Genomic DNA, 13,111 nt, shown 5'->3' with positions numbered 1-13,111 from the left:
GAGAAATGCGCTTGTCCAGGATTTCTGGATATGGTTCCACGAGCACCACTTGAGTGTGTAGTGTTGTACGAATAGAAAGTGTGATGGTAAGAAGAGTTGAAATGTTTTTTTTTTCATCGTTGCAGACGAGAAGTGCGGTGCCGATTATAAAGATAGCGAGGCACTTCATCGTTCAGAAGCGGTTAGCGCCTAAAGCCACTGACCTTCATCAAACTTTGCCAGGGACTGAAAGCGCTGTTTAATTTTTCTTTTTCAGGGGTTGCTCGCACGGGTAAAGTGTGCACTCCACAACGAGTCGCCTTGGGGGAAGATATCGCGAAAGCCTACAGAGGCGTCCGTACGATGGCTCACGAGCTTGCCCACTCGTAAGTGCTGCAGCTGAGTGGATTTCGGTTCGTTGCTAAGTCATTATGAATGCACACGGGGCTATAGATTTCTATTCAACGTGCAGGTTGGGGGCGCATCACGACAAAGACGACAAGAGCCAATGCTCGTGGTCCCATGGATTCCTCATGAGTTACCAAAAAGGTGGCACGAACAAGTACCGTCTTTCTTCTTGCAGCGAAGAACAAATCAGGAGAGTAGTGAGGTAAGTTGCAGTGCTCCTACGTCTTTTGTCGGAAGTAATGAATTTGCGAAAAGACACACGCTACTCTAATATCACCAAGCGTAACCGCTGAAAAGCAGAAAGTACAGGAAAACAGCTGCCGCATGGAAGTGGAAGTGTACCTACAGGCACTGTTAGAAACAAGCGAAAGAAAATCAGTCAGGAGGAAGGTTAAGAAAAAATACCACACGTACACATAAGGGACGTTTGGGATTTTTAAAGAACCATAAACTGTTTCTTCGTCGAGATTATATACATCATGAAATTCATTGCATGCAATCTGTTTCTAAGACGAGAGTACATTCGTAATCATGAAAATCATTCCATGCAAACCGTATCGATTTCTAGGACAGCTCATAGGGGAGTCCACACTGGGGTATTGTATTGCCCAAGGCTTTTGGCTGTTGAACGTGTTCTTGTCTTCACTCGCGTGTGTTCATAGAGCCGGGGAACGAAAATGTTCTCCCTTGTTGGTGTCCCGGCTTGTCTACACGCCGCCATAAGCTGCTTTTCTCACCTAAAGAGTGGGTTCAACTTTCTCGCTGCTTTTAATGATTTGCGTGGAGCCGCGTTAAGTAGTTTGTTTTTTTACACTGCTGTATAGCGAGCTGTGGGCCTCGCTGCTTCCGCACTCAAACTGGACATAGCGCTCGTCCACTGTTCCGGGGCCTTAGCAAACAACCTTGGCGCAGAGAGAATGAATGAATGATGACGATGGTGACGATTTCGAACTGATTACATGAAAGGCTACCCGGTAAAATTTAGGTACATGTTTCCAAATTCGTAAGATCCGCACTGAGCCTTCTGCGGTGAAGTGGTTAACTTATATCACATGGTATGGACATGTGAGAACAATAAAGATATAGCCCAACAACTGAGGACTGGGAGGCGGCGCTGTCCAGCTCACACACGGAAGACCATCTCTGGCTTTGGTAACATTACAATTATAAATGAGTCCACTGCACGAAAAGGAAGGAGTCGCTGGGGGCTCCTTGACAACTTATGAACCTAAGTTCTAGGCAAGGCGAGCACAAACACAAAGAAACAGAACATGACGCAGGTGCACGAAAGTGAATCTACCAATACATGCCGCAAAAAAACAAAAAAAACATTTAAGTCAATCCAAACAGTACGCGGATAAATTCATATTAAGCATTGTCTAGGCCGCGATTGGCCAACGATTCCAACAATAATCCGGAACTCTACGAAATGGCTATTCATCGTCACTGCGGAGTCATGCACCTTGCGATAGAGCCAAGCGTATTTCGGTGAAATGGAATAAGCATTGCTACTGTGGTTCGGGAACGTGCATGCGAATGGTGCCGTCGCGAACACAGAAACAAGTGTAAATAGGTCAGCACTTCAGAAAACCTACTAGATTACTGCAGGAGGCACAAATGCCGATACATACTCGGGAAAACAAACTCTACGGTGTGGCAAATTCCAGATGGACTGGAATAATTTGCGAACCGCTCAACGTAGCCCACTAAAAATGATGCTTTTATATGAACACTGGAGCTATCACTCAGCAGTAATAAAATTCACGTTAATCGCACGCGGTCACAGGCAAATGAACGCAGAAGATGGATATGTGCATGCGCATCGATGGCATCCCCTCGTCAGGCTTCGTGAATGCCTCTAACCAGCTTTCTAACCAGTAGACGGCGGAAGCGATGATCAACAACTAATCCATGCATATTAAGAAGCAGATTTGGTAAGCAGAAAATCCAGAGCAGCAAATGTAGGATCAGACGCTAAGGCAACAACCACAGTTCTGTGGTAAAGAGTTGCATAAGCGGGAAGGCTGCATCGCATGTGTCATACATAGCCCGCGAAGCGGTTCAAGCTGCACTGAAATGTTATGGATAAAGCCGACCACGATAATAGAGTGAAAGTTTGAAGAATCTGACTAGTATAGAATTCACTATAACTTTTGCCTTCCCTATTGAGGATAGTTATTAATGAAAACTCGCTCCGTGGAGAATACTCATCAGAAGAGCGTCTGCATTAACAAGGCAGACAAATTTAATTAAATCGAAGCTTGACAGCTATAATCCTTGCGCTTTATGTCTCCTTGGTAGCCAAACATAGGTGCAGAAACGGCTCTTCTGTGTTACTGGTAATTAGCATGTTTTTTTTTAATTATTTACCAGAAATTGAAACACCCTGCACGTGAATGCAGTTTCTGGGATACGATCGCCTTCTGCCTTGCTTCTCTTTGTTTTAACACCCTCCACAATTTAATCTTGCTCTCACACATACACCTGTCATAACTGTTTATCCCTAAATGCAGGACGCTTTCGCTAAAATGTCTTGTGGAGTCAGCGAAAACATACTACATGGAGAAGCACAGAGAGGTCCCCGGCCAAATGATTAACGAAACTGAATACTGCAGACTAATCCTCAAGCACAATGGACACGAAAAAAATGTCTACCCTCAAGAGGTGAACAAGTGGCATGCACTTCTTATTATGATGAGACTGTGCTAATACAGTATTGTGCATCTTATCGTGATGACTTCAAAAATTTTTCTCGCCTCAACCGCTGGCTCATTTGCGGTAAAACTGAGCACGCGATTGCGTAATGTGGTAACGTTTGAATCGCAGCAAGTTTTACAATGATACTTACATGATTGAGCCGCGAAGGATGTAACTCTATGATCGTCTACGCCGAGATCGATGAACTGAAAGTCGCCAGCGCCGGATTGCCGCGAAGTGCGGCAGTGACGCCATCGAAGGACCTGCGCAGCTTGTACTGCTGACCTCGCCGCCCTTCGCATCGTGGCGCTTTCCTATGCAAACAACAGATGGCGCCACGAACGCCCTTCCGCGAAAATCCAGAGTTAGCGGCTTTCGGTTCGTCGGTTACGCGGCAGGCGATTATGGGTTTGCATCATGCGCGGCTGAACCAGGTAAGTTCTGTTGACAAACTTACTACGAGACAAAAGTTACCGCGATAACTAAGTTCTGTGCGCACTTTCAGCGTTGAACGAGCCAGTGGTTGAGGCGAGAAAATCTTAATAGTCTTCACGATAAAGATGCACAATACTGTATATGCTAGGTTGCCCAACAGTAAGATTTAAGAACAGGCTTTTGATGTACAGTCGTGCTGAGCATGATATGCAATGCACTGGAAATGAATGCACCATGTTTTAGTGCACGACACGCAAGCAGGCTGATGGGCACCTATGTAGAAAACTTTGCAGCAGCGCCCGGCACGCATTGCTTCCCGAAGTGAGCTCTTATCACCGTCTGGGTATTGCAAGCCATGCTAAGCGCGTTACTATAAAGATGGCTTCTGCGACATTGTAAAAGCAGTATTGTCAGGCGTCAGCAATGAAAAAAAAATCATGTTAGGTGCTATGCTAGTTAGCATAATTCTAAAAGCTAAACTATTCACTACTGCACAGAAGTGCGTTATAACAATTTGAGGTTTGTCACTGGCATTTATTAATCGCTGTATCAATTTTTCGAATCTAGAAAACGTGGTTACCTCCGGCGCCGTAGCCTAACCAATTTCGGTCACCTCGCGCACCCTTCAAGAACCATACGGCAGTGCGGAACTCCGGCAGTGCAGAGCAGTGCGTCACCATACGGCAGTGCAGTGACAGTGCAGTGCACCACGAAGTGACCAGCAGAGCATGTACCACCCGAACTCTACCCTGCCTGAGCTGGAACAGGGAGCCGCGGCTACACCTCCATATGGGCGGGCAGTGAAGATCACTTGGCACGTTTACCACGGGGTAACGTCACGGGGTGGCGGGCGCCGCTGTGCGCTCTCCACACCTGCGTGGGTGTCGAACAGCGGGCGAGATGACCGAAATTTGTTGAGGTATAGAGCCTCAGGTGATAGGGTTTTAGAAGCTCTAAAAACTGACATGGCTATTACTAATGATGAGGTTTAATAAAACCAGGCGCGAAGACAGTTCTCCCACTCACAGCAAACTTCCCGCAGCGGTGCTAAGTGAACGGCGCCGTCGGCCTGCAGCCCCACACTTTGAAGCTAACAGCGATCGAAGTACCGACGTTTTCTTGCTGCGCTCGCGACGTCACACAGCCGTAAACCCCATGCACCATCACTCACCGTCCCTGAATGCGAAGGTACTGCAGCCAACCCTAGATGGACCAGCAGGATCCCTACAATAGTGTTTCTTCATATGGTCCCGTAGGCAGCAGAGTTGCGCGACTGTTCTCCCTACGCCTCTCCTAATACTTTTCGCGGAGCGACATGATTTCACTGACGCCAGATGTTCAAACCAGCTTCGGCTCATACCGAACGTATGAGCCGAAGGGGGCCAGCAACTCCCATCTTGAGTACAGCCTGGTTATCAGACTAAGGGGGTATTGTATAGCCACTACCGAGAGGAGAAAGGGTGCTTCCGCCTGCCACTTTATTAGTTTCGGCTCAGCCGACTTCACAGGCGCAGTGCGCTTCGCATGAGCGCACATTTCCCTGAGTATCATGGCTGCTGTCACAAGACATGCGGCTTTCGCGCAAAGCTTAGAACATAATGGCAGACCTTCGCGTAACTATTCCCAGAGGGGGTGTATACACGAACACTATGCTACAAAATCTCCCGGGCCCGTCCTTCTATAGAGCGGCCAGCAAGCCGGTCTGCAGGAGAAAGAACGTTTGCTGCGAGAAACGGAGCTCGGAATGCGTTTTTCGCTTTGCGTTTCCCACAATTAAGAGGTTGGCTTAAGTGTAGCGGACAAAAAGGAAACTATTTTTATTGTAATTAGATGGTTTGGTTGGTTTGTGGGGTTTAACGTCTCAAAGTGACTACGGCTATGAGAGACGCCGTAGTAGAGGGCTGCGGAAATTTCGACCACCTGGGGTTCTTTAACGTGCACTGACAATGCACAGTACACGGGCCTCTATAATGTCTCCTCCAAAGAAATTCTAGCCGCCGCGGCCGGTATCGAACCCGCGTCTTTCGGGTCAGCAGCCGAGCACCATAACCACTGAGCCACCGCGGCGGCTTTTATTGTAATTAGAAAGCTCACTAGTTAACTTGATTTGCCTCTTTTCTGGCGTTCGCCAGCCATGACGGAACAGAAGGAACTGGCGGAAGCGCGCGCAGCTGCACCTCTCCCAGCCTTGCATCTCCTAATCACGAGGTTACAGCGGCGGAGCGTGCGAGCGCGCGCGCAGGTGCGCCACTGCTTGGCGCGTCACGCTGTTTGCCTGCGCTCACAGGCATCAAGGTCAAACGCGCATCAAGTTTGACCTTGGGAAACATGTAGTAATAGAGCTTTCCCTCTAAAGTCCTGTTTCTTAAAGCAAGTGAAGAACTTACTCTGCAGTGTGCCACAATCAGGTTTTTACAGCCCGGTTACACTTACAAAATATTTGTGTGTGAAAGTAGCGATAATAACGAGACGTTTGTTTGCTTCGACCGAGTTATATCAGTGTGAGTTATGTAAATTATATGCTGGAAATTGTATAAATTCTGAAGCACAACACTCGGTCATCTATGATAGCTGACAAGGAAAAAAGTGAGTTTTCCTTGGAGGCTTCGTACTCTTCTGTCGATTCAAGTGTTTCCTCGAATATTGCATGCCTGAGGCTGTTCTCTGAAAAAGGTTAAAGTAAACCGCAACACCACTGAAAGCTGCCATTCTTGCCCGCTTTTTCAAATGCGATCTTTCTACTTTCAGACACCGGACTTAAAAAAGAAATGCCGGATAAGGTGCTCGTTTCAAAAAGACTCTAGTCAGAAATGGATAGAAGTGAATATGCTGGAAGGAATGAAATGTGACGGCGAACGTGTGAGTATGCCGACCTTTCGCGCACAATGTTAACCAAGCTCAGCGACCTCACTACGGCCAAGAAATAACATGCTTTGTAGTCCGACGGCTGATATGTCAAACAAAATATTTCCAGGCCGCTGGGTTTTGAAAAAAGAAGTGGCACTGTTTTCTTGCCATTGCACTCATTGCAAAAAAAAAAAAAAGAGGAGAACAGCGTGCTCACAGACGCAAAGAAAGAACTAAAACCGAGAACAGAAAGGTAAAGTCTCAAGGCAAGACCACATTAAGTACGCTCAGCTGAGCCTATGCTGAGCCCATGTTCGAAGAAAGATACGGAGTTTGTCTGGTATTGATTTAAGCATATTGGATTATCCTCAACATGCCTCCGGGACAATATTAATGTAAAACAAGGGCTCGGAAAAGAAAGAACTCTGTCAGAACAGCTGCTACGTTTTTTCCCCATTGTCCTTGGAAACACTTTACCGAGAAGGAACACGCGAACCAGCACAGACATGTGTTCTAATAACAATAACACTATAAAGGTAGTTTAGCTGCACAATATCGCAATGAAAAATAATAACGCACTGAAGAGACGGAGGCCTTAAGAGAAACTAGAATGTCAACAGCTGATCAGCCCAGCGGGGAAAGTAATGTCGTTGTGCGGTACCAGTTCTAAAACTGAAGGGAATTGATGTCGCCTCTTGATTGTACTTCGAAAATGGAGAATAGCACTACTGAGAATTGTACTGATTGCATTGTGCTCTTGTGTATAACTGCGTAGTATCTGTACGGGATTCTGCGCGCACAAACTAAAGGGGAGGAAAAGATGGGTGGCAGCCTCCGAAATTGCTGCATGCTTCCTTAAAGGGGCTCTGAAACACCTTCTGAGGAGACCACCCCCTTTGCCAAAAGTAACCGATCAACAGGTTCCTGCCTCTTAACCGTATAGTGAAGTGTTTACGGCACCCTTGAAGACCGAAAGGTGTCAAAACGTGAGGACAAGGGTTCACCTGACTTTACACGCATTCATAGATGAAGGGATGCCATAAGTGCTTCGCTACGCGGTTAAGAAACAGACCACCGTTGCCCGATTTCCTTTGGAAAAGACGGTACATAAACTCGCTCACTCACTACATCTTCTTGTCACGAACACCGGAGCCAAGAAATACACTCTTACACGGAGCAGAGAAACCACTATCTCGCGCGAAAGTTGGCGAGTTCTCTCTGGCGACTTTTTCAGCGCCCTCTTCCGTCGCACGCTGCTGCATAATTCTTTTCAGAGGGCCATTGGTTAGATTTTTTCAGACGTCATGCAAAAATAAGTCAACCATCCCGTGCCAACTTATTGCGAAGCGTGAACGATACAGTTGTCCTCTCGGAAAGTGGCACTCACCCACAGGCATAATTTAAGAAAGTTTCGCTGACTGGTGCTTGGTAAGTAGGTGAGACATGTCTGGTGCTTTTATGTACTGGCTGGTAAACATGTCTCAACTATTGATGAAGCACAAACCAGCTAAACTTTCTTTAATTATGCTCCTTTCTAGTACACTGGGCCCGGTCCTTCCAGCTTTGCTTATTCTTGAACCTCGAAAGCCTCCTGCAAATATGATCGCCATTACCTCGCGTCTCGTCAGGATGCTCACTGTCGCTTCTCCGTGTCACTTGGGCTTTCCCACTCGAGCAAAAATGTCGCAACTATTTACCCCGAGGCAGCAGACAGACTTCAGAAGGAACAATCAAAACGTATATAATGTTGCTCAACCTCTCCTCTAGGAAACGTGACGTTCGTATTTAGAAGTTATAGCATGAATTGCGTTTGATTTTTTCATATAATTTACTACCCGTTCATGAGAAAAAATTCTTTACAAGAGTGCGAAGAACCTAAATGGTTTGGTTTATCGGTCTGTTGGGGTTTAACGTACCAAAGCGACTGAGGCTATGAAGGACGCCGCAGCGAAGGGCTACGGATAATTTCGACCAGCTGGGGTTCTTTAACGGGCACTGACATCGCACAGTACACGGGCCTCTAGAATTTCGCCTCCGTCGAAATTCCGCCGCCTCAGCCGGGATCGAACCCGCGTCTTTCGGGCCAGCAGCCGAGTGCCGTAACCACTGAGCCACCGCGGCGGGGCAGACCCTAAATGGTACAACGAGAGCATAGCGTTGAGTTTAAGTGTGGCTCTGCATGAGCGAGGCGCTTGACACGTATATTCTTGGACCTTCTTTTAGCTGTAGCTTTCTTGGCCTGCTTCACTGCTCATGCGAAATGGTTGAAAACGTCCGCCGACAGTTCCGCAAGAAATTAACAAACAAAAAATTAATAGCCAGTACGTGGGCATACACCGTTATCATCGTTCGTAGCTAGGGAGTTATCCCGGCAAACATGATAATGGAAGACAATTCCACGCCGTGTGGGCTGAAACGATTGACCATAAGCTTGCGCGCAAACCATCTGATACGAACTTTTGTTAACCAGGCGCAAGATAAGGTGCGAGAAAAATAGAACTCGAACACCATCATGAACCAGATAAGAAGAGCCGGGCAATATATAGTGTTTCAGCTTTTCCGCAGCAGGTTCAAAAAATTCTCCCGCTTCAACTAGAGGCTGGTTTGCGCTCAGACCGCGCACAGAGCTTGCGTATTGCAGTAGTAGCATGCTGGTTTGAGCCAATTGGTTGCTATGCATTAAGTAGAAAAAATTCGCAGCCCAAATGAAACGCACACACAAAAGCAGGAACAAACAAGACAAGACGGTACTGCAGTTCTAAGTGACTTTATTTCAAACGATTTGACGTTTAAATACATTCATTTCTCGTGAAGTAGGGTCTAATCACAGTTCTCCAAAGAAGCCATTTCATTCTGATGCAACGACAGTGTAGGCGTGCTGACGCAATTGTCACCAGCCTTGTAGATAAAGAAAGCTTCAATGATGAATTCGCCCTTAAGCTCTTTCTTAACGTAACCAAGAAACTGCGTCTTTTTGAAAGCGGGATTACATTTGCGTGACAGACAAAGTACAAGAAGATATCCGCAGATACCATCCTTTATTAGATTGAAGCGGCCATCCCACGTTCAACGCAAATGTAATCCCACGTTCAAAAAGACGCAGTTTTCTGGGTTATGCCAAGGACAAGCTTGAGCGTGAAATCACCGAAGCTTTCTTTATCAAAAAGGTTGGTGGCGACTGCGTCAGAAGGCCTTCACTGTCATTGCTTGAGAATTAAATGACTTTTTTGGAGAGCTGTGACTAGAATCTACGTCACGAAAACTGAATGCATTTAAACGTCGAATCTCTCACATAAAATCAATGGAATGCAGTGTCGTTGTTAATCTTGGCACGAGACAAAGGTTACCTCAACATGTGAGCTTTGTATGCGGTTTCACCGCAAATAAACCTCCAATTAAGGCAGGATAATTTGTAAAATCTGCGACAATAAAGTGGCAGGGCACTGAATATGAGTTCCAACGCACCCCTTATGTGGCCCTGCTTCCTGTAAGTGCACCTGTGCTTAATCTGGAACTCAAAATTTTCAGCGCTAATGTTATTAAAGCGAAGGTTACCCGCTTCCGTCCTCCGCATTACCATTAGCATTACCAGGAATGTAATCGCCTTTTATTTTTTGTCTCTCTTGCAGACATGCAGGAGAGGAGAATGTGGAGATCACAGATGGGATCCTTGAAATACTTGCAAAAATTATATTGAAGAGGCATCTGATTTCGGTGCAGAGCACGGAAAATGTCAGAACAATAAATTTCTCTCAATGCGACTCCCCTTTTAGGCTGTGTGCGTACACGTTTGTGTTTTCGTGCCATATGTCCTCCATAAGCGTTCTTCAGTGACTCATGGAGTGTTAGTTAAAGCATACGTAATTATTACCGTCAGCCACTCGAAGCGCTTTCATGGAAAGTATTGTTCAATGGGCCACCGCATGTGTTTTACTAGTTCCTTTACTGTCGTCATGGTAAGCGTAAAACCGATACTTCCATTAATTTATTTTTGAGCGCAGTAACTAGTAGTGGCCAAGGGCTGCGGTTTTCTTTTGGTGGTCATAAAATGTCGGATTCAATTACTGTACAAAGCAGCCGTCCCGATTTAGTGAAAAAAAAAACAAAAAAAAAACAGCTATGCACAAACATAATGACGTGTGCTATAAGACTTTCGCCAAAGTCACTCCGCATAGGCGCCCACATTAATCTTTTCGATGGAAGAAATTGCTACTGCCTGTTTATACACTGCAATACAACCACTCCGTTCAATGCCTCCTGGAAGAAGGAGAAAGATGGCTTGGTTCGTTAACGAAATCGTACATGATAAACTAACTAAGATGGAAAGCCTCCCTGAGAAAGTAGACAGCATTGAGAAGTCTATCACGATGATGTCTGACAAATATGATGAGGTGTTCAAGGTCATGTCTCGGCATGACGCAGAATTTAAAGAACTCCGGAAACGTGTTGAGGCAACTGAATCTCGTAATGACACTGAAGAGGTCAAAGTGCTGAAAATGGCCATTAATGATTTGGAGTACAGAAGCCGGCGACAGAACATAGTGATTCACGGTATTAAACAATCTGAAAATGAGGACTTGCTTTGCACAGTCAATGAGGTTGCCCAATCTGTTAGTCTACCTGATCTCCGTCCGAAGGACGTTTGCGCTGTGCACAGGCTTCCTGCTAAGCCCGGAAAAATCCCTGGAATCATAGTGCGCTTCGTTCGGCAAGACATGCGAGATCGATGGCTACAGATCAATAAGGACCTGAGAAAGTTGGAATCTAAAGTAGGAGTCACAGAAAACCTGACGCAGTTAAACTGGCAGCTGCTGCAATCTGCCAAGAAATTGGCGGACCGTTCTGGTTATCAGTATGTGTGGTGTCGAAATGGCAAGGTTCTAGTGAGGAAGGCAACCGGAGAAACTGCTCATGTCATTCAGAGCGACGATGACTTGCGAGCACTGACCGAGTAGAGTGGTCCTTTTCCAAGTAGCTTGTAAGTCTATGACTGGAATGTTCTTCACAACCAACGAGTTAAAGAACCTAGTAGCTCGTGTTCCCCAGTGCTCATCTTTGCTAAATGTAAATATCCAGTCTATTCGTGGCAAAATAGATACTTTTCACGTGTTTTTACATAACTTCACATTTGAGTTCACGGTTATCATGCTAACTGAAACATGGCTTTCTGATGATTCTGAGTGTTTCAGCCTGTCCGGTTACTGTTCGTTCTTCCTGAATCGTAAAAACAGACGTGGAGGTGGTGTGTGTCTGTTCGCGACTGTTTACATTGTGACTATGTCAATCACTTTAGTGTTGTTGCTGCTGATTATGAGGGGTTGTGTGTGTTAAGTAACAAATTATTGTTCATTGTGGTTTATCGTCCGCCGCAGGGATGTGTTGAAACATTTTTGAATTACTTAGAACAAATTTTTCAGTTCGCAAGTGAAAACAATTATCATGTACTACTTGGTGGCGATTTTAATATTGATATCCAGGAGGCGTCCAATAGAACTCAAGAATTCTTTGTCCTTCTTGAATCGTATCTATTGACTAATGTAGTAAATTCACCCACCCGAATAACACCCACATCTTCAACAGTTCTAGATGTTTTGATAACTAGCACTGAAACTGAAGTCTTATCCGGTGCTGTTATAAACTATCATATGAGTGACCACCTTCCCGTGTTTTTAGTGTGTAAAATTCCTGGGCTAAGTACATATCGCAAACAAACTACCTTAATGATGATTCAACTCATCACCGCCGAGACACTGACTCATTTAGGACTGCCATCATGAATACAAACTGGAATCGAGTATTCCAACAAACAGACGTAGAGGAGGCGTTTGACTCCTTTTTAGAGATATTCATCTCCATATATCGTGATAAGATTCCCTATAATTCATTAAAACCCCCCAAAAAGCTCGTAAGCCCTGAATAACGTCGACCATCCTTCATATGATCTAAAAAAAATTATTTCAACGGTTTTTTGCAAAGTCGGGATCCTGGCGATTTTTCAATTTTCAAAGCACAGCGCAACAAAGTGACTGCGGCTTTGAGGAAGGCAAAGGATAGTTACCACTTCTCCATGTTCAATGCTGCAACTGATCAAAGTCAAGTGTGGACAAAGCTTAATCGCCTACTTAACAGAACTCCGAATAAAACACCCAAAACTCTTGAAATTGATAGAATTCAGTATAGTGGCGCTGAGTTAGCAAAAAAATTCAATGAGTATTTTACTACATTAGTTGATAGTGAATATGACCCTAGTGCGCTTCAGTACATAAATAATTATGTACGCGGCTCTATTGCCCTATTGCCTAAAAGAAATGAAGAGGTGTTATCAGTATTCAAAAACATGAAAAAGAGCAAAAGTGAAGACATATATGGCTTAAAACTACAACCTGTTTTGTATGTACTTGATGCCATATCCCCGATCCTAACTTATATGTTTAACTTATCACTAAACTCAGGAGTCTTTCCGTCAGCGATGAAGAAAGCCAAAGTAATTGTCATACATAAAAATGAACCTAAAAATGTGCTCATTAATTACAGACCAGTGTCAATACTTCCGGCCTTCTCCAAATGTCTAGAGAAGATACTTTTCATCCGCCTCAACAGTTTTTTTCAGAAACATAATATTCTATCAACTAAGCAGTTCGGCTTTAGAGAGAATTTATCCACTGAAATAGCGCTACTTAAACAAAAAGAATTAATTTTAAATAATATAGAACACAAACTACTGACCCTCGGTGTATTCGTAGAC

General features: G+C 45.0%; 2 protein-coding genes across 2 annotated transcripts in view; both read left to right on the top strand.

Moving 5' to 3' along the window:
• The window catches only part of LOC149330983 (venom metalloproteinase antarease-like TtrivMP_A), a 35,179-nt gene extending 25,139 nt beyond the window's left edge, over positions 1-10,040 (top strand). Inside the window, exons 11-15 of the mRNA XM_089559531.1 lie at positions 257-365; positions 452-589; positions 2,901-3,051; positions 6,268-6,378; positions 9,996-10,040. Coding sequence (XP_089415657.1) covers positions 257-365; positions 452-589; positions 2,901-3,051; positions 6,268-6,378; positions 9,996-10,040 — 554 coding nt within the window. The remainder of the gene's footprint in view (positions 1-256; positions 366-451; positions 590-2,900; positions 3,052-6,267; positions 6,379-9,995) is intronic.
• A 645-nt stretch (positions 10,041-10,685) lies between these two features.
• On the top strand, positions 10,686-11,321 carry LOC149330982 (uncharacterized). The gene has a single exon (XM_089559530.1). It carries the CDS (start codon positions 10,686-10,688, stop codon positions 11,319-11,321), a length of 636 nt encoding a protein of 211 aa, XP_089415656.1.
• Positions 11,322-13,111: the final 1,790 nt, after the last annotated feature.

The sequence above is a fragment of the Amblyomma mixtum genome, chromosome 9, assembly GCF_055824585.1.
Source record: "Amblyomma mixtum isolate Tamu chromosome 9, ASM5582458v1, whole genome shotgun sequence".
Lineage (NCBI taxonomy): Eukaryota > Metazoa > Arthropoda > Arachnida > Ixodida > Ixodidae > Amblyomma > Amblyomma mixtum.
Note: the sequence above shows the minus strand (reverse complement) of the source record. Positions and strands in the feature narration are given on the sequence as shown.